The sequence below is a fragment of the Cydia splendana genome, chromosome 16 (assembly GCF_910591565.1).
Source record: "Cydia splendana chromosome 16, ilCydSple1.2, whole genome shotgun sequence".
NCBI lineage: Eukaryota > Metazoa > Arthropoda > Insecta > Lepidoptera > Tortricidae > Cydia > Cydia splendana.
Window position 1 is genome coordinate 8,826,074 of NC_085975.1, and position 21,948 is coordinate 8,848,021.

General features: G+C 42.1%; 1 protein-coding gene across 1 annotated transcript; it reads left to right on the forward strand.

Moving 5' to 3' along the window:
• Positions 1-34: 34 nt before the first annotated feature.
• LOC134798189 (retinoblastoma-like protein 1) lies at positions 35-21,262 on the forward strand. Its single transcript, XM_063770537.1, has 19 exons — positions 35-325; positions 1,032-1,168; positions 1,373-1,576; positions 1,945-2,135; positions 2,576-2,736; positions 3,161-3,296; positions 3,704-3,786; positions 4,282-4,445; positions 5,869-6,079; positions 6,342-6,551; positions 7,317-7,446; positions 8,351-8,464; positions 8,546-8,682; positions 9,234-9,413; positions 14,055-14,181; positions 15,552-15,649; positions 15,948-16,109; positions 20,050-20,209; positions 20,302-21,262. Exons 1-18 carry the CDS (start codon positions 188-190, stop codon positions 20,206-20,208), a joined length of 2,742 nt encoding a protein of 913 aa, XP_063626607.1. The 5' UTR covers positions 35-187; the 3' UTR covers position 20,209; positions 20,302-21,262.
• The last annotated feature ends 686 nt before the right edge of the window (positions 21,263-21,948 follow it).

A 21,948-nucleotide genomic window follows, 5' to 3' on the forward strand; every position in this document is an offset into this window, starting at 1 on the left:
AACTCATAGACAACCACCTGCAGCGAAAAAAGGCGCGGGTGTGTGGGTGGAGGTGCTTATCTTCCCGCCAAGAAGCTGTCAAAATTGTCAAAATCGGGATAACTTTGGAGGCCCGATCCACTGTTGTTTATTTTTATTAAATCAATCATTGTTATACAAATTTATTAATTAAAAGTACTCAGTAAACATGTCTAAATCAGAAGAAAATGAGGAAAATTGGATATCGACTATGGATAATCTGTGCTCCAAGTTAAACGTAGATACAGTTGCTGCAAAAAAAGCCAAGGATTCTTTTTTGGAAATAAAACGTAATTACACTCTAGATGTGAGTATTTCAACAGTTAAATATTAATAGGAATCCTAATTTTTTATATAAGAAGGGTATTGTTAGTGATGCATTCTACATAAATGCATACTATCCAGGTGTCCCTCTTTATTACGTCAACATTTGCAATTCTCTTTGTATTTAAACGACCTCGGTCTATTTTACGTATATATGTCTTAGTTGGAGTGATAGAACCCCTTAAAGTTCATGAAACTCAAAAAGCATAGCGGTTGAATTGAATTTGGAGGTTGTTAAGTGAAGGGTCCCTTGTAATATTTAGGTTCATGTATGTAACAATGATTTCAGAAGAAAACATGTAGAATTCAACTCATTCACAATCTTGATGAAGCTACTACGGATTCAATAATCCCTATTTCAAATTGTTTTTAATGTTCCAAACACAACCTGTAAATAACTATACACTCTCTATAAATAGTACAGCACTTGAGAACTATTCAATTTATGTTTATAATTACCTCTTTGAATAATCTAACTACATTAGTAATTCTATCTAAGGTTATAAGGTTAGTAAGAAGAAGAAAGATATAACATTAACATTCTTAGTCATTTCCTAGTTGTTCTATGAATCTAATTATTTTTGTCTAAATTAAACAATATTTCCAAGGGTGTAACATTTTTACAGTACAGTAACAGGATGTTGGTACCCTTATTATCAAAATGAACTCATCTAATATGTTAATTATAGGGAGAAGCACTTCACTGGATGGCATGTGCCATGTATGTGGCCTGTCGCACCACCATCACCCCAACACTATCAGGAAATGCTGTGGTGGAAGGAAACTGTGTGTCATTGACAAGGCTTTTACGAATTTGCAATATAAGGTTTGTTATTGTAATTTTTTAAATAATTTTGTTATGTTAGGTTAGTATAATATGAATGAAATGATATTATGAGTTTTATTTCATTATGTATTTATGGAATTGATTTTCAGATACTAAGTGATTTTAGTGTATTGCGATTTTTAGGTAACTGGTATCATTGTAATAATCTATTCAAGTAGTAATTATTATATGTGTTGCCCACAGCCTTATACAGTTTTTTAACAAAATAAAGAAATGGATGGAAATGGCAGCCATGTCCACAGACTTCAAAGACAGGATATCGCACCTGGAGCACAAATTTGCTGTATCTACTGTGCTGTTCAGGAAGTTCCAACCAATCTTCCAGGAAATCTTTTCAGGATTAACAAATGAACCTATGAAAAGCAGCACTAAAAGCAAGAAGCCAAAGTAAGACTAATTATCTGTATTTTTTTACTGTTCTTAGCTTTAGAATCAAATGTAAAAAAAAATACTAAGTGACTGTCAATTTTCATTAAATAAATTGTAACATGTTGAAGCATTTGTGCTAGACAAATTTGTAATAAAAAAGAAATTATAAGTTGGGAACTAAAACCACTATACATTACTACCATGTTCTCAATTCATCCCAATTTGATAAAGTCTAGTTAGCAATAATGATGCCAGTCAAGAAGCAAATTGACTAAGGAAGAGTGTGTCATATTTATTCAGTTATTTTTGGGGCAACGTTGGGAATACTCCTCATACATAGTATTTTTATACAAATAATGTATTCTAAAATGTCTCTAATATTGTAGGCTACAACCATGCACGACAAATGCCCTGTTCGAGTTCACATGGTGCCTGTACATCTGTGTTAAAGGAGAGTTCCACACCTCTGCGGATGATCTGGTAGACATGTACCACATACTGCTGTCATGTCTAGATTTTGTATTCGCCAATGCCTTCATGAGCAGAAGGATTGACTTGATCAACCCCGGATTTAAAGGTAATTTGTTGGATGACAATTGAGAACTTCTTGCTGTATATCAAAGGAAGAAAAAATATATTTACCAAACTAATATACCGTAAACAATCAATAGGTTTCCTTTACAGTAATTTTAATTGTTTAACTAGAGATGTTTCTAGCACTCTAAATATTTATTATAATTATTTATTTATTCATGAACAATATGACAAAAAATTGTATTTGAATATACATACTAAGTTCCTTAAATATAGGTCCTTAAATCTAAGAATTATAAAATCTAACATGCAGAACAATATCAGACATATTAATGATATTGATAACAAATTTCTTATTGTTTCACATTACCCCATTAATTGGTACCAATCTTTATTCAAATCAATAGATTCTATTAGCCGGAGGGTGTCAAACATTGGGATGTGCACTTTAATAGTCAGTTGCCAATATAATGATATTTTTAGGTCTACCAAATGATTGGCTGAAAGATGACTTTGAATTGCCAAAGAAGGCACCATGCATCATATCAACATTGTGTGAAATCAAGGAGGGATTGGCAGTGGAGGCTGCAACCATGAAGGAGTACAGTTGGAGGCCTGTCATCAAAACTTTTTTTGATAAAGGGGTAAGAATACTTTGGTTAATCACCAAAGCTCGGGTAGGGTGAGCTATTTATGGAAGGCATGCCAAATTTACCTTATAAATAGCTCACCCTATCTGACTTCTGTTCATCACATAGGATACTTAACTTATTTCAAATGTTTTTCAGTAATAAAAAATTGTCTTTCAAGATATTAATAATAGTTCCTCATCTAAAGTTACTAATACTACTCTACTAATATGCTCTAGGTTTTATAAAGTATGAGAGGTCCAAGACCGGGCTCTTTCCCAGTTAACTACAAAGTTGTCTGGAACAGAATGGCCTATTATGGCATTAAGTTAAGACCTTAGTTAGATAAGACAGTTACAGTCTAGTTTAAACTAAAGAACATGGAAACTAGTGTAATTAGTAATAACAGGGAAACTAATGTATTTTATTTTATTTGCAGATTTTGCAGGGTAATGGTGATCAGTTGACTGGTCTATTAGATGTAGGACTATTTGACATCAATTTGAAATCATTGAATAATAATTACGAACATTACGTTCTCAGCGTAGGTGAATTTGACGAAAGAATATTTTTAGGTAAGAAATATTTCGTTACAATAAATATTATGATAATAGAGTCTGTGCGGAAAGAGAAAAATCGTGGCAGGTATGCAGCTCAATAAATATATTCCACCCCTGTTCATTTCACCCTCTTTCCGAACTGACTATAAAAATTATTTAAGATGTTACTGGCTGGAAAGAATAAAAGTTTGTGAAACCATCCTCATTGTTGTAACCTTTATGTATTCATTTAAATGATATAAAATGACAGTTTTTATAAATGTCAAATTGGTTTGTGCTTTCATGTCAACATGTCTGAATATTTTGATTTTAATTCAATTTTGGCTTGTCTAACGGAATACAATGAGGGTAAATTTGTGTAAATAAAATTGATAAATTATGAGTTCGGTATATACATTTATTAATTAAACTTATTCTTACAGGTGAACACGCCAATGAACAAATTGGTACGAAAAATAAAGTATCCGGTGATGAGATATCTGAAGTTATTGCAACGTTTGGACCGGTAAGATGTTCTTGTCTTCTTAAATATGGTTTAGAATTTAATTTAGCTGCCCATGTTTTGCATGCTCTTTTATGGATGGAGGCTTGTACCTTGCAGTGTTTCATATAGGTTGACATTAGCCGGGTCCACACAGAGCAAGCATACGCGCGAGGCAATTTCCTCGCGCATAAAACGGCCAGTGCAGACATGCCTCGCGCGCGCCGTCTCGGCCGTTGATGTTTCCGTTGCCTTATTTGTCAGTCAGTAAGAACCAGGAAAACTATACTCATCCTTTTCTTTGGGGTGCTAGTACTAGTGTAAGAACAAGAAGTATGATTCTCTCTATGATTGAAATGAGACAGTCCTTTGACAAACTATATTTTTCTTATGTTTTGGGCCATTCTTGTCTTGTAAATACTGATCTGAACTACTTTTATGATATCTTAAGAATTAAGAAATACAGTTCAAATAGAAGTGCAAATTGTCAACACAAATGAATATAACTATCTATTGCAGAGCGGGAAGGCGTGTCCCGATACACCGCTAACAGGGCGTGGGTACCTAGGCCGGCGGGCGCCGCTGACGCCGGTGTCGGAGGCCACCAACAGCATCGCGCGCCTCGCCAACTACCTGCGCCACACCAAGCCGGCGCCGAGTCACCACATGACCCGGCTGTTCGCGTGAGTAACTCCCGGAACCAACGTGAGCGCCGCTGACGCCGGTGTCGGAGGCCACTTACAGCATCGCGCGCCTCGCCAACTACCTGCGCCACACCAAGCCGGCGCCGAGTCACCACATGACCCGGCTGTTCGCGTGAGTAACTCCCGGAACCAACGTGAGCGCCGCTGACGCCGGTGTCGGAGGCCACCAACAGCATCGCGCGCCTCGCCAACTACCTGCGCCACACCAAGCCGGCGCCGAGTCACCACATGACCCGGCTGTTCGCGTGAGTAACTCCCGGAACCATCGTGAGCGCCGCTGACGCCGGTGTCGGAGGCCACCAACAGCATCGCGCGCCTCGCCAACTACCTGCGCCACACCAAGCCGGCGCCGAGTCACCACATGACCCGGCTGTTTGCGTGAGTAACTCCCGGAACCATCGTGAGCGCCGCTGACGCCGGTGTCGGAGGCCACCAACAGCATCGCGCGCCTCGCCAACTACCTGCGCCACACCAAGCCGGCGCCGAGTCACCACATGACCCGGCTGTTCGCGTGAGTAACTCCCGGAACCAACGTGAGCGCCGCTGACGCCGGTGTCGGAGGCCACCAACAGCATCGCGCGCCTCGCCAACTACCTGCGCCACACCAAGCCGGCGCCGAGTCACCACATGACCCGGCTGTTCGCGTGAGTAACTCCCGGAACCATCGTGAGCGCCGCTGACGCCGGTGTCGGAGGCCACCAACAGCATCGCGCGCCTCGCCAACTACCTGCGCCACACCAAGCCGGCGCCGAGTCACCACATGACCCGGCTGTTCGCGTGAGTAACTCCCGGAACCAACGTGAGCGCCGCTGACGCCGGTGTCGGAGACCACCAACAGCATCGCGCGCCTCGCCAACTACCTGCGCCACACCAAGCCGGCGCCGAGTCACCACATGACCCGGCTGTTCGCGTGAGTAACTCCCGGAACCAACGTGAGCGCCGCTGACGCCGGTGTCGGAGGCCACCAACAGCATCGCGCGCCTCGCCAACTACCTGCGCCACACCAAGCCGGCGCCGAGTCACCACATGACCCGGCTGTTCGCGTGAGTAACTCCCGGAACCATCGTGAGCGCCGCTGACGCCGGTGTCGGAGGCCACCAACAGCATCGCGCGCCTCGCCAACTACCTGCGCCACACCAAGCCGGCGCCGAGTCACCACATGACCCGGCTGTTCGCGTGAGTAACTCCCGGAATCAACGCGAGCGCCGGTGGCGGACGCCACTTTTCACTTTTGAGCCAAAATTATTATGCTATACAGGATTTCCAGTGGCAGATTACGATTGCAAAATTTAATAAAATAAAAGTAAACAAAAACTTTTTCTTTTTATGAAAAGAAGATGAATGCGGATTTCATTTTAATAGCATTAGTTTTAATATTAATCCCTAACATAATACCCCTCAGTGAACGTGGCGTATCCGAAGAAGTGATCAATACGAGCATCATCCAGCCCTGCAACCGCTGGATGGAGCAGTTCTCCAACGCACTGCGAGAGACCAACTGCAGCGCGGAGACCATCACGTTCCGCTGCAACATGGTGACGTGTCTCTACTACAAGGTCTTCGAGCACATCATCAGGGAAGAGCACAGGAAGAAACCGCACATTTCGCTCCAGGTGGGTGTAGTTAATTAGTCATCAAAGATTTTCGGAATACCCCCGAAAACCTTGAAAACGACTCACTCTTGCAAAAGCTGGATGGAATAGTTCTACAACGCGCGAACTCCAACTCCTGAAAAGCAATTAACACGATTTTATAAAAAAAAATTACTTAATATAACTGGCCCACTATAAAATCTAGCCTTAACAGCCGGTAATACCTATTTTCAAACAGCTTTTTCTGTATTAATAATCCATATTATTATGTATTTGTTGACAGTTGTTAGTGACGCAGCAGACATACCAGCTATCCCTGTTCGCGTGCTGCGCGGAGGTGGTGCTGCACGCGTACGGCGCGCACTCGCTGCGCTTCGCGCGCGTGCTGCGCGTGTTCCAGCTCAGCGCCTTCCACTTCTACAAGATCATCGAGCTGGTCGTGCAGGCCGCCAAGGACAACCTGAGTCGCGACCTCGTCAAACATCTCAACGCGGTCAGTACATACTGTTATTACTGTTGAGCAATCATCCATGTAAATTTAATGCGGTAGTGTTTAAAAAGTTCTCGTTTGGATTACGAGATAGTAGTCAACCTGCAAACCTGCATACCCACTTTATGAATGACTTCCATTCATGAAGTAGGTACGCACTTTTGCAGCTATGTGTACAAATCGAACTTACATCTCTTTCACTTAAACTTTTAAGAAACTGAGATAACAACAATATGTGTTACTTCTTGGAATTGATGCTTTCTTTCGGACCATTAGTCTCCGAAGATTAGGCACTTATTTTGCTTGGTGATTTGGTTCTTTAACTGTGTACCTTAGGTGTACACAGAGCTGCAAAAGTACATAGCGCCTTTATGAATAAATTCCATTAATAATGTGGTTATTTTGCAGCTGTGTACATCAACTTTTTCTTGTCCCTAGTTGATGGTTACGGTCTCCTGGGTCACTCTTAAAATACTACATTTTTCGTATTTAAATGAACCAAACTTGATTTTTTTTGTAGTTATAAGGCCTTTTCATAATGGGACATCTACCAAGCACATTTGTAGAACTAGAACATGGTACAGCAGTCCTTCTAACAAACTCTGCTACTATTGTCTCCTGACTGATGGGACAGAATAACAACAAGAAATAGTCGATCGACCCGTGTACATCCATGCTTGCATTACAATTTACTAATAGAGTCTAAAATCCTTCAATACTTGATCTACATCTCTTTAGATTCTGTGTGACAATGTAATGTATTTCCAGGTCGAGGAGGAAGTTCTAGAGTCGTTGGTGTGGACGTCGGACAGCCCGCTGTGGGAGCGGCTCGAGCAGGGCGCGATACCGGCCTCCACCGACGTTTACATATCCGACTCGCCGCTGCGAAGAAGCAACGGTGCGTATCATTCCCAGGTCGAGGAGGAAGTACTAGAGTCGTTGGTGTGGACGTCGGACAGCCCGCTGTGGGAGCGGCTCGAGCAGGGCGCGATACCGGCCTCCACCGACGTTTACATATCCGACTCGCCGCTGCGAAGAAGCAACGGTGCGTATCATTCCCAGGTCGAGGAGGAAGTACTAGAGTCGTTGGTGTGGACGTCGGACAGCCCGCTGTGGGAGCGGCTCGAGCAGGGCGCGATACCGGCTTCCACCGACGTTTACATTTCCGACTCGCCGCTGCGAAGAAGCAATGGTCAATATTTATTTATGTAGTTAATCATCCAAGTTTTAAAACTGAAAACTGCCAATGGGCTTGAATACTGCCATTTCTTTAATATTCCAACTGCTAGGTTGTTATGAATGTGTTTTATTGTTTATGGTTTCCATTCAGATAATGTGCTATAGTTCGTTTTTTTAGCATTAGAAAGAAGGTAAGCGATCTTGACATGTCTTTTAGTGGAAAAACGCTTTTTACAAATCAGTAACTATTACTTATGAAAAAATATAAATTATCGTATTAGATTCATAAATTTCATAATTGTTTACCTATTTGCCGTGACTTATTTTTAAAACGTGTTTTTCAATTAAAAGACGCATCAAGATTGTTTACCTTATTTCTAATGCTAAAAAACGAACTATAAGATAAAAAATGTTCATTACATAGGTACGCAAATTTTTGTGACGGATTTTTGTTGTCAGCTTCAAGGTCTAAACACCATAAACAAGAAATTTACGGCGACATCTACTTCAGCTTTTACTTTTGACTATTTATCACCTTTGCTTCTTACATAAAGTGTGGCCAAATTTCCACAGCACGACAAACATGTATTGTCTTGTAAGAAACTAAAGTGTTCTGTGTGCAGGTGGTATGCAGTCCCCGGTGTCAACAGCGATCGACCGGTTCCTGCTGCCGATGGCCGACCACGCCAAGAAGCAGCTATTCAAAGACAACATCAAACCAGGACAGTCACTGTTAGGTAAACTACACTCAATTACAACGCAATAAGGTCTACTTTACATTTTTAGTAAAAGCATTAATATTATTTGTATAATTTCAGTACCAAACAGTAACGTAGTAGTGAAGCAAGAGCCTCTAACACCGACGCAACAGAATTCGAACGCTCCCAGCGGCGAAACGACACCTAATTCTACACCCAAGAAAGCCAACAACTCTCTAGTGCTGTTCTTCAGGAAGGTAAAGTTATAATTTATGTGTCTCACGTATGTTATGTTTTCTGGGATTCCTCAAAATTGCTAAGTATTAAGATTAGGCTTTGGCAGATATTCAGACAGGAGGTAGTCGACTAATTAGTCTAGTTCAACTTCAAGTTGGGTTCATGTATTGGGAAATGTAAATAAAATCTGTAAATGCCTGTATTGTAGGTATAGCATACGATTGTGGTATTTCATACGATTATCATTGTCGTCGGATATAAATAAAATGTTTAAACTGACTTAATTGACTTCTATATTACACTGGGTTGGTCGCATGTAAACACCACCTTTTACCCGGTGAACGACCCAGTGTGAATGCACCTCTATTACTTTGAGACCTAAATGGTTGGATGATTTACGACATTGGAAAGCCAATAAAGATATACCTCGATTGAAGGATTTATATACTAACAGCAATACTCTTCTGCCATTAGGAGACCTTATTTCTTTGCAATAAGGTGTAAATCTTAAGTGTTGCATATATTGCAGTGGGGTAGTTCAATAGTCCAGTAACGTTATTTGTTTGTACAGTTCTACAGCCTGGCAGTAGTCCGCATGAACGACCTGTGCACCCGCCTGCGACTGACCGACGAGGAGCTAAAGCGCAAGATCTGGACGTGCCTCGAGCACTCCGTCATGCACCAGACGCATCTCATGCGCGACCGCCACCTCGACCAGATACTCATGTGCGCCGTCTACGTCATATGCAAGGTTAGTGTTGCACAGTAGTCCGCAAGATCTGGACGTGCCTCGAGCACTCCGTCATGCACCAGACGCATCTCATGCGCGACCGCCACCTCGACCAGATACTCATGTGCGCCGTCTACGTCATATGCAAGGTTAGTGTTGCACAGTAGTCCGCAAGATCTGGACGTGCCTCGAGCACTCCGTCATGCACCAAACGCATCTCATGCGCGACCGCCACCTCGACCAGATACTCATGTGCGCCGTCTATGTCATATGCAAGGTTAGTGTTGCACAGTAGTCCGCAAGATCTGGACGTGCCTCGAGCACTCCGTCATGCACCAGACGCATCTCATGCGCAACCGCCACCTCGACCAGATACTCATGTGCGCCGTCTACGTCATATGCAAGGTTAGTGTTGCACAGTAGTCCGCAAGATCTGGACGTGCCTCGAGCACTCCGTCATGCACCAAACGCATCTCATGCGCGACCGCCACCTCGACCAGATACTCATGTGCGCCGTCTACGTCATATGCAAGGTTAGTGTTGCACAGTAGTCCGCAAGATCTGGACGTGCCTCGAGCACTCCGTCATGCACCAGACGCATCACATGTGCGACCGCCACCTCGACCAGATACTCATGTGCGCCGTCTACGTCATATGCAAGGTTAGTGTTGTACAGTAGTCCGCAAGATCTGGACGTGCCTCGAGCACTCCGTCATGTGCGCCGTCTATGTCATATGCAAGGTTAGTGTTGCACAGTAGTCCGCAAGACCTGGACGTGCCTCGAGCACTCCGTCATGCACCAGACGCATCTCATGCGCACCGCCATCTCGACCAGATACTCATGTGCGCCGTCTATGTCATATGCAAGGTTAGTGTTGCACAGTAGTCCGCAAGATCTGGACGTGCCTCGAGCACTCCGTCATGCACCAGACGCATCTCATGCGCGACCGCCATCTCGACCAGATACTCATGTGCGCCGTCTATGTCATATGCAAGGTTAGTGTTGCACAGTAGTCCGCAAGATCTGGACGTGCCTCGAGCACTCCGTCATGCACCAGACGCATCTCATGCGCGACCGCCACCTCGACCAGATACTCATGTGCGCCGTCTATGTCATATGCAAGGTTAGTGTTGCACAGTAGTCCGCAAGACCTGGACGTGCCTCGAGCACTCCGTCATGCACCAGACGCACCTCATGCGCGACCGCCATCTCGACCAGATACTCATGTGCGCCGTCTATGTCATATGCAAGGTTAGTGTTGCACAGTAGTCCGCAAGATCTGGACGTGCCTCGAGCACTCCGTCATGCACCAGACGCATCTCATGCGCGACCGCCACCTCGACCAGATACTCATGTGCGCCGTCTATGTCATATGCAAGGTTAGTGTTGCACAGTAGTCCGCAAGACCTGGACGTGCCTCGAGCACTCCGTCATGCACCAGACGCATCTCATGCGCGACCGCCATCTCGACCAGATACTCATGTGCGCCGTCTATGTCATATGCAAGGTTAGTGTTGCACAGTAGTCCGCAAGATCTGGACGTGCCTCGAGCACTCCGTCATGCACCAGACGTATCTCATGCGCGACCGCCATCTCGACCAGATACTCATGTGCGCCGTCTATGTCATATGCAAGGTTAGTGTTGCACAGTAGTCCGCAAGATCTGGACGTGCCTCGAGCACTCCGTCATGCACCAGACGCATCACATGCGCGACCGCCACCTCGACCAGATACTCATGTGCGCCGTCTACGTCATATGCAACGTTAGTGTTGCACAGTAGTCCGCAAGATCTGGACGTGCCTCAAGCACTCCGTCATGCACCGGACGCATCACATGTGCGACCGCCACCTCGACCAGATACTCATGTGCGCCGTCTACGTCATATGCAAGGTTAGTGTTGCACAGTAGTCCGCAAGACCTGGACGTGCCTCGAGCACTCCGTCATGCACCAGACGCATCACATGTGCGACCGCCACCTCGACCAGATACTCATGTGCGCCGTCTACGTCATATGCAAGGTTAGTGTTGCACAGTAGTCCGCAAGATCTGGACGTGCCTCGAGCAATCCGTCATGCACCAGACGCATCACATGTGCGACCGCCACCTCGACCAGATACTCATGTGCGCCGTCTACGTCATATGCAAGGTTAGTGTTGCACAGTAGTCCGCAAGATCTGGACGTGCCTCGAGCACTCCGTCATGCACCAGACGCATCACATGTGCGACCGCCACCTCGACCAGATACTCATGTGCGCCGTCTACGTCATATGCAAGGTTAGTGTTGCACAGTAGTCCGCAAGATCTGGACGTGCCTCGAGCACTCCGTCATGCACCAGACGCATCTCATGCGCGACCGCCACCTCGACCAGATACTCATGTGCGCCGTCTATGTCATATGCAAGGTTAGTGTTGCACAGTAGTCCGCAAGACCTGGACGTGCCTCGAGCACTCCGTCATGCACCAGACGCATCTCATGCGCGACCGCCATCTCGACCAGATACTCATGTGCGCCGTCTATGTCATATGCAAGGTTAGTGTTGCACAGTAGTCCGCAAGATCTGGACGTGCCTCGAGCACTCCGTCATGCACCAGACGTATCTCTTGCGCGACCGCCATCTCGACCAGATACTCATGTGCGCCGTCTATGTCATATGCAAGGTTAGTGTTGCACAGTAGTCCGCAAGATCTGGACGTGCCTCGAGCACTCCGTCATGCACCAGACGCATCTCATGCGCGACCGCCACCTCGACCAGATACTCATGTGCGCCGTCTACGTCATATGCAACGTTAGTGTTGCACAGTAGTCCGCAAGATCTGGACGTGCCTCAAGCACTCCGTCATGCACCGGACGCATCACATGTGCGACCGCCACCTCGACCAGATACTCATGTGCGCCGTCTACGTCATATGCAAGGTTAGTGTTGCACAGTAGTCCGCAAGACCTGGACGTGCCTCGAGCACTCCGTCATGCACCAGACGCATCACATGTGCGACCGCCACCTCGACCAGATACTCATGTGCGCCGTCTACGTCATATGCAAGGTTAGTGTTGCACAGTAGTCCGCAAGATCTGGACGTGCCTCGAGCAATCCGTCATGCACCAGACGCATCACATGTGCGACCGCCACCTCGACCAGATACTCATGTGCGCCGTCTACGTCATATGCAAGGTTAGTGTTGCACAGTAGTCCGCAAGATCTGGACGTGCCTCGAGCACTCCGTCATGCACCAGACGCATCACATGTGCGACCGCCACCTCGACCAGATACTCATGTGCGCCGTCTACGTCATATGCAAGGTTAGTGTTGCACAGTAGTCCGCAAGATCTGGACGTGCCTCGAGCACTCCGTCATGCACCAGACGCATCACATGTGCGACCGCCACCTCGACCAGATACTCATGTGCGCCGTCTACGTCATATGCAAGGTTAGTGTTGCACAGTAGTCCGCAAGATCTGGACGTGCCTCGAGCACTCCGTCATGCACTGATAAAGTACTAAAATCAATATTCACAATTATTCAAACTTGTGTATTTGCCACTTACCGTTTACGCTTTATTATTTATTATTTTCTTTATTCAATTAGGGTCTTAGGTTAGGGTTTTACAATGTGAGTATAAAAGTAAAATATAAAAACACTTACAAAACATAACAAAAATATATAAACACATTATAAAAAACCGAACCTAGGGTGCCGCCGGCAGCGGGGCAGGGTCCAAGCTGCCGGTGGTCAGGGCCGCAGAGTGAGGAATCGACGTACTATACGCGCCGTGTCCAAAATTACCGCCTTCTGCATCTGACCCTTGATCCAACCACCCAGCGAGAGTCTCTCTAGGTGTTGGTCGAGACTCTTCGCTATGAGACCGTTCGCTGACACGACTATAGGAACAATGATCGTCGAGTCAACATCCCACATAGCGGTTATCTCGTGGGCTAAGTCTAGGTACTTGCTGGACTTGTCCTTCTCGGCCTTCACGAGATTCTCATCATGGGGGATGGTGACGTCGACGAGCACGGTCCGGCGCTGCGATCGATCTATCAGCACGATGTCAGGCTTATTGGCTACAATAGTCCTGTCAGTGATGATAGATCGATCCCAATAGAGCGTGGCACGACCATTTTCGAGAACTGGCGCAGGTGAGTACTTGTAGTACGGCACTTCGCGGTCCACAAGGCCGTATAGGAGGGCAAGCTGCTGGTGAATAATTCTGGCTACGAGGTTATTTATTATTATTATTATTTATTTATTTTCAATCATGTCCGGCACACGGCGGAAACCAAACGCCAGAACATGGAAAAAACATGTCAATTGACAAACATACAGATTAATATTTTACAAATACACAAGACAAGTAAAAAGACACAGACAAGTAAACAAAAAAGAAACAATTCATAATCATTAAACATAATAATATCTACATTTTATATTCTGGCATATCTCCCAACCGCTTTAGTCTAAGGACGTCCGATAAAAACAATTAAATATTGGGATATTTTTGAGTACAAAGCACCCAAGTTATCATTAAAAAGGTCAGCATCCTGGACCGAGCCAAGTATACCGTTTAGAAGTGTGAGAGCTCTCGAACTTTAACTCATATTCCTTACGTATTGATTTGTTGAATGAAATCGTCTATTCTTATCTCATCCTAGATTTTGTTGCAGGTTTCAAACAATGCTAACAATCAAGTAGAGAGAACGTTTGCGGACATCATGCGGTGTTACCGGCAGCGACCCCTGGCGGACAATCATGTTTACAGATCAGTTTTGATCAAGCAAAGTACTGGAGACAGTAAGTGGTCTTTTAATTCCTCCAAAGAAATTATTTTTATTTACAATCATTCTTTCACTAAGTCACAAAATCCTCATATTTCGCATTTTCTGATCATTGAAATTCTGAATTCGATACATTGAACATTCTGTAACACCAAACACCAAATCGTAGCATGTTACGTAAAATACAATTTACTCAAACATAATACTTACGTTGAATTAAAAACAGTACACGATTTTTGAAGTGAAAACTTCTTTAGCGGCGCTGAGCACTTTTTGTAATGGGGAAAAAATGTAAAACTCGTAACAGGTCACTGTCACGTGACCGTAAGACGTAACCCTCTCTTTCTACCGCGCGGCGAAAATGTCTGCCTGAACCTGCTGTTTCGTTTAGGTGGCGCAGGGCGCTTGCGTGACGTCACGTGTGACGGACACTGTTACAATGTCATTGTGTTTTTGAAGTGAAAACTTCTTTAGCGGCGCTTGGCAGTTTTCGAGGTGGGGAAAAAATGATAAACTCGATTCAGCGTAACGCGTAACGTAACGCTGACGTCATGTGTCACGGACAATGTTATTCACCAAAGAACTTTAGTCATAACGTATCATAATCAGGTCAATTATTTAAAACTGGACTTTTATATAAAGCTATAAAGCTCAATGTTCTAATCTTGTACGGGCTGAAATACGAGGATCTCACAGTTACATAACTTCATATCACTCCAATATAATTCAATAAAGCTACATCTTGATGAAATCGCTAATAAAAGTGAACTCTAGTACTGGTGAGAAAAACATATTTAGATGCGTACCTTGCGGTCTGCAAGGTAACTTTACAATTTCTATTCGAATTTCAAACAATTAACGCTACAAATTTAAGCTCACTGGCCAGCAATTTCGGAACTAAAGTTTTTCAATAGAAAGGAGGATGGGTCAATTATACATAGTGCTGCAGACATTTTGGACTAGTCATTGAGTTTTCACTACTGTCGGCACTCCCGGAGTGCAACCCATTGTTTTTTTGTTTTTTGATTTAAATGCCATCTAGTGAATTTCCCTCAAACTGGTATTAATATAACTCTAGTATTCACAGTGATGTGCTTAGGGGTTTCAAGTAATGCGACGAAATAACGCTAGATGGCGTTAACCTCAATTATACATAGTGCTGCACACATTTTGCACTAGATGGCGCTGTTATTAATATTTTGAGTTACAATGTCGTTAAGTATTCACTTCTGCCGGCACTCCCGGAGTGCAACCCGTTGTTTTTTTTTTTCTATGAAAGAGTAATTAATGTTTCTACGCAACACCTCATGTACGTTTTGATCGCATACATTTTCAGTGCTCCGTGGATCACATATTTCATTTGATAAACTAGTAATTTGTTTTCAGGTTCTCCTGAGAGAGGAGATTTAATCAACTTCTATAACAAAGTGTATGTGCAGTGCATGCAGACGTTTGCACTTCGGTTTACTGGCAAGCATAAAGATGTAAGTACCTACTGAATAATATTTATTAGGTTTAATTGCGTTACCCAATTTATACAAATGTAGTGTCCGGTCCTGTACAATCGGGCCCAAAACCGGCGCGAGTGCCGTCACGATTAAATCAGAAGCGAATATCGAAATTATGTTATTTGTTTCCGTCGCTCTTGCATATTTGAGCGATACAGATGCAAATGGACGAACGAAGTGGTTTGCGGGAGGCCTTCCGGACCCGGCTTTGGGACACCTGTGCGAGAATTTATAGGTTTACAACGATACAGAAATAAATGGTGTACGGTTGCAGGAGTGCAGCCTGTCGCCCCTGCCGGCCGGCCGCGGCGACGTGCTGAGCTCGCCGGGCGGCCAGCGCGTGTCGGAGCGCCACCAGCTGTACGTGAAGCCGCTCACCTCCCCGCCGCCCGGCCTCAACCAGCTCACCTACCGCTTCAGCCGCAGCCCCGCCAAGGTACCTCCTTGAGTCCTGATATACCTACTGACCACATGCAACACTGGCTTGAGGGCCACAGATCCCCCTCTTTCAGCATGCACGCTCGACGCGAATGCCGACGTTTGTTTTAATCGCTGTATATAACCAACGCGGTCTGGCTAGAGATGTAAATGCAGCCGATGTATGTATGTAAATATTAATAAGTGCTAATATATTACAAGTCATCTATCTATCCCTCCACGATTATGCCTTGTTATTGTTACAAATAAATTCGTCTTTATACATATTTTCATATCATTATTAGGGTTCCGTATCCAAAGGGTAAAAAGGGTCCCGTTTTATTACTAAGGTCGCCTCCAGAAACTCGCGAACTAAATTGACATGAGTTCGACAAATAAAATGATACCAGGAATAGCAAAGAAAAAATAGTCACGGGTATATGTCGATAAAATGATATCGATAAGTAGGTAGGTAAGTTATTGCACTTACTACCCATGTCATAATTATAAAGGATTTACTGTCATTAGGTACAAATGGAAAATCGTCCACTTGAAATGACCATTCTGAAGTTGGATCAAAAGTAATAGTGTTCAATGTGAATCTTGTCAAAATGTAATTGTGCTAAAAACATTTTTAACCAAACTTGTAATCGTCGTAAATTAATTAAGCCAGAATGGAATTTTGTCCATTATAAATTATGAGCAAAATGAAATATATTCAGTACCTACCTATGACATATTAATGTCTTGACATTAATGACACTAATATCGACTACCGTAGGCTCAAAGGGCGTAAGGGACAAAATGGCGAAAATGAGTTATGAATACAGTTAGTATGTTTTTTTTTCTCTATCGAATGGTATATTTAACGTCTCGATAACTTGAAAAAAATGTCCGATAAGCCCTATGAAAAATCAATGGTTGAACACAATTTTCCAACGCATTTTGCCGTATCTGCCAATTCAAAAAAATGTTGTGAGACATTTTGGCGTAACTCCCAACTTTTTGTACGATACGCCCTTTTGCATCAGAAATTTTATTAAATCTGTGCTAGTTTTTTGTCAGTTACGCCTATTTGCAGTAGATTTTTGAGTGCACGATGTACGTTATGCCCACAACTAGTGGATATTTAAACGAATGTTAGATAATTCAATGTAAGAGATACGCCAACATACTATGTAAAAATTCGAGTTTATAATTATTGCTTTTTTGTGTATAAGTGGTATGAACTAGTTCTAGCCTTGTAATTTTTTTTATTAAGTAGGTACTTCCATTACCTGCTCGTGTGCTCATTAATGCTTTATTTATAGGGTTACTAAAATTTGACAATTTATACTGAACTAGTGGGTACCTTTTTCATCAGTTTTATGATAATAATAAAACATGACTATATTCAAATGATATTTATGGCGATTAATTAAGGTTAGACTGATAACTTTTAGTTTTGTATGTGACTAGGCCATTTGCAATTATGATTAGACGTAATATTAATACTTTTTTGTTTAAATTAAACCCTTATTTATAGGATTAACCTTATTAAAGTTATTGTCTATAACGTATGGATTTACATCCATAGAAGTACGTAGGTAAAAAAGGTATATGGCCAGGCCATAAGGTATCTATAACGTATACATACATACATACATCCATACAACACACATCACATACATCCATAGAAGTACGTAGGTACTTCTATGGATGTAAATCCATACGTTATAGATACCTTATGGCCTGGCCATATACCTTTTTTGATACTTACTCTGATGTTATGTCATAAATAATCGCATATTCATTAAGTTTTACTGAACAGACATACAAAATGTCAAAACTTCTATTGTACCTAATAGTATTATAGTGTGTAAAAGTAAAATGTATGATCAAATTAAAATTTGAAACAGAAATAATGCATACATACTTTTTATAGTAAAAGTAATTGTTATAAGTTGTTATGATATACATACATAAAAAAATATAGATAGTAGTACAGCAGTGATTCTGTTCAAATAACATAAACAAATAAAAAAAGAAAACATTGGTTTTGTGGCTAAAAAAACGACCTTCTCTAAGTTAAAATATCCAAAATACAAAAATGGGGAATAAAACTTAACAGTGAATACATCTCCATAAGTTTTTGAAAAAATATTGTAAATTATAGTACTTAGAAGTATAGAGTTCCTTAAATGCAAGTAGCCAATATTGCAACGAAATTGTTGGATTTACGCCAAATGGTAATAAAACAGTTAATTTTTCTGTACATTACGCCCTTTTTCTAATAAGATAAACTATAAAAAAGAGGCGTAAGGGACGCCCTTCTTAAAAACAGTCGTGTTTTTTGGCGTAACGGACATGCTATTTTCGTAAATAAGCATTGTATTATAAGTTCAAGCAATCAGTTTAAAAGCTCTCAAAAAGTTAAGAATAAACCACATACAGGCATCAGTTTATTCAAACAAACAAAAAAGTTATGATTTTTTTTCTCAAAACAAAACTGTTTTTGGCTCTCCTGATAAATCGCGTTTTGTCCGTTAAGCCCTTTGAGCCTACGGTAGTCGATATTTTATACTAAAATAAAACTTTCTTTTTGAAAATAGTCATTTCTTTTTAATAGTTCCATGACTATGGCATTATAAACCTCTATAATCGTAAATGTACAAATTTTCAATTGGTCATGATTTTCAGTGTACGCAAATACAAATAGACACATATTTTTCGACCTGTATCATATTTGACATTTTGACAATTGGATATACATAATTATTTTTCGACATTATGCTGGATGGACAATTTTCCTAGTCGATGTCAATGACCTTTTATTTATGTAGACGTGTGACGTTCATAGTTGACAAAACTAAAATTTGATCCAACGATTTTGACAACTTGACACGTTAGCGTCACCCATTCTACTTACTCAATATAGGTTCCATAACCTATATTTAATGGCTCACGATCGTGCGCCTGGTACCATATCTGCCTCATTTTACTTACATCTATGGTCGATGTATTTTAAATAGTCATTTTTCTACTTTGACGTATAATTTCGAGTGGACAATTTTCCATTTGTACCTAATGATATATCCGTTACCGATCAAATCAGGAGGTGCGGATGCGAAACTGACAAATTTCAATGTTAGTATGCAGGTTTGGGGCAAGTTGTTTATTTCAAGAGCTCGGTTGTCGCCATAAATCAAAAATTGGGGATTTAATTTTATACACGTGGCCGGTAGATGACACAAATTAAATGAGAAATTAATCACAGTGTACGAAATATTTCCCGTCTAGGCCGGCCTTTTTTTGTATTTTGAGCCAAAATCACTGTTTCTATGTTATCAGCTAACTGGTGACTCTAGCTGTAAGTTTTCCTAACAAATAAAACAAAATAAATATGTTTATCCAATATCCTTGTCTCTATTACTATAAAATTGCACAATTTTCGAAATACATTTGTAAAATAACTTCAATTACTTAAAGATACATTTTAACTGACCGCGCAACAGTAGCGCCCCTAGCGGTGAATTCTCGCGATATTCTCTAATTCAAACTTTTTTGAAAATATCGATATGAACAGCACTGGTCAAACTGTGGTATCATTTGTGCACATTGACCTGTCAATTTAGTTCGCGAGATTCTGGAGGCAACTGTAAAACTACTGTCCGTCACCAGTGGCCTATTTTATAAAGCTACAAGTTACAATTTACAAGCGGAAGTCTCGTTCTAACGCATAGGGTTAGAAAGAGACTTCCGCTTGTAAATTGTAACTTGTAGCTTAATAAAATTGGCCACAGGCTGTAACTCATGAACCGTGATAGCTAGACAGTTAAAATTTTCACAGATGATGTATTTCCGTAGCGTTCGTATTCGTTATAGCGATAACAACAAATACTAAAAATTGTACGGAACCCTCGGTGGACAAGTCCGACTCGCACTTGTCCGGTTTTTATGTACATTATTTTTTTACTTAGGATCTGCACGCGATCAACACGATGGTGTCGTGTGAGGTGGGCGGCAAGCGCATGAGCGACGCGGCGCAGGACGTGGTGAAGCGCGCGCGGCTCGGGCTGGCCGCGCCCGGCGTCGCGCGCAAGCTGCAGGGGCTCGTGTCCGACCGCCAGGCCGTGTGAGGTGAGTGCTAAACTACTCGTAATTAAAAGAGCTTGGGCTTCCTTACATTTTTATGTCAACATGTTACTCATACTTGACTTTGCCATTTTCAGGTAACATCTGACCGCAAGGACTGCAGACATACGCTATGAATTTTGTCTTTATTCTTCGGTACTGCAATAAGACTACCTATTTTATTTTAATCGCAGAAGGCGGCAGATATTTTTTCTATTGGAATAACAAACTAGCGATCATCTTATTATTTATAATCAAGTCTTTACTTGGAATACAAGCCAGAAACTGTAACTGGCTCTCTTTAGTGGCTTCGCTTGTAATAATTAATACATTTGACTTAACAAACTATGAATCAATTTTGAAAGTCAGCCAAGTGTAGCATTGACGTTTAGTTTAACCTTGTATCCTTTTTATTTGTTGGCTCTGTGGCTGGCCCAAAGTGGGTACTTGTGCTAGGGCATTCGTTAGACGTCGGCAATCGCAGTGAACTGACACTCATGAACCATATTGATCTCATCTCTTTTATTTATGTTGGTTATGATTTTAAATATGCCATAAATAATCTAAACTCGCTCATTGCTAATGTAAACTAAGATTTAAGTTAAGAATTGAGGTAATGGCTGTGTCAGATCAGGTTAGTACATAAGTCCATGTATTTCTGATTCTTAAAGTAGCGGCGACTGTTCCGATAGCCTTCACAATGTTTTTTTTTAAATTATGTACTTGTATTTTTAGGTATAACTGACAAACTGCAATATGCGTCGCCATCAAATCGATTTGTATTTTATTTAATCACACGATCACAATTTATTACACAAAAAGTAGTTTGTAGTGACTTGACTAATAAACGAGACAATCAAACTAATACCAAAGAGAATTTGAAATAGAGACGGATTGTCAAAGTAAATAATGTAGCCACAGTAAATTTATTGCCATCTTTCGTCAGAAGATTAAAACTTTTAGAACCAGTAGGCCAAAGCAAAGAGGATTTGAAGAAGAGAGTTACTGTCATGGTAAATTATGTAGCTACAGTTCATTTACTGCCATCTTTCGACAGAAGATTAAACCTGTTTGAACGCCATTTGACTTTGATCCTTATTCTTTAACTGATATGTGTTAACTTTTAAATATTAATATTCACGCCATCTTCTCGAGCATATGCTGAAGGTTGTGGCGCCATCGCTCGAAAACATGGAACCATACCTTTGGCCTATAGTCGAGTAGATGGCGTGAATATTAATATTTAATAAGTTAACACATATCATTGAAAGAATAAGGACCAAAGTCAAATGGCGTTCTAACAGTTTTATGTTCCGTCGAAAGATGGCAGTAAATTTACAGTGGCTACATAATTTACTTTGACAATCCGTCTCTATAGACTTTATTCTCTTTGGCCAAAGGTATGGTGCAATCTTTTCAAGCGATGGTGCCATAACCTTTGGTGTACTGTCGAGTAGATGGCGTTAATTTCAATATGTAACAAATTAACACATATGAAAGAATGAGGATCAAAGTCAAATGGCGTTCTAACAGTTTTAATCTTCTGTCGAAAGATGGCAGTAAATGTACTGTGGCTACATAATTTACCATGACAGTAATTCTCTATACACTCTATTCTCTTTGCTAATAGATATGTAAAGCGGAACGAAAATTAGTTGGATCAGTATTTTATAGGTATGGTAGGGGCGGTATAAGGACCGCTCACGTTGGAAGGTCCAACACTTTTTGAACGCCCAAAACTTAAA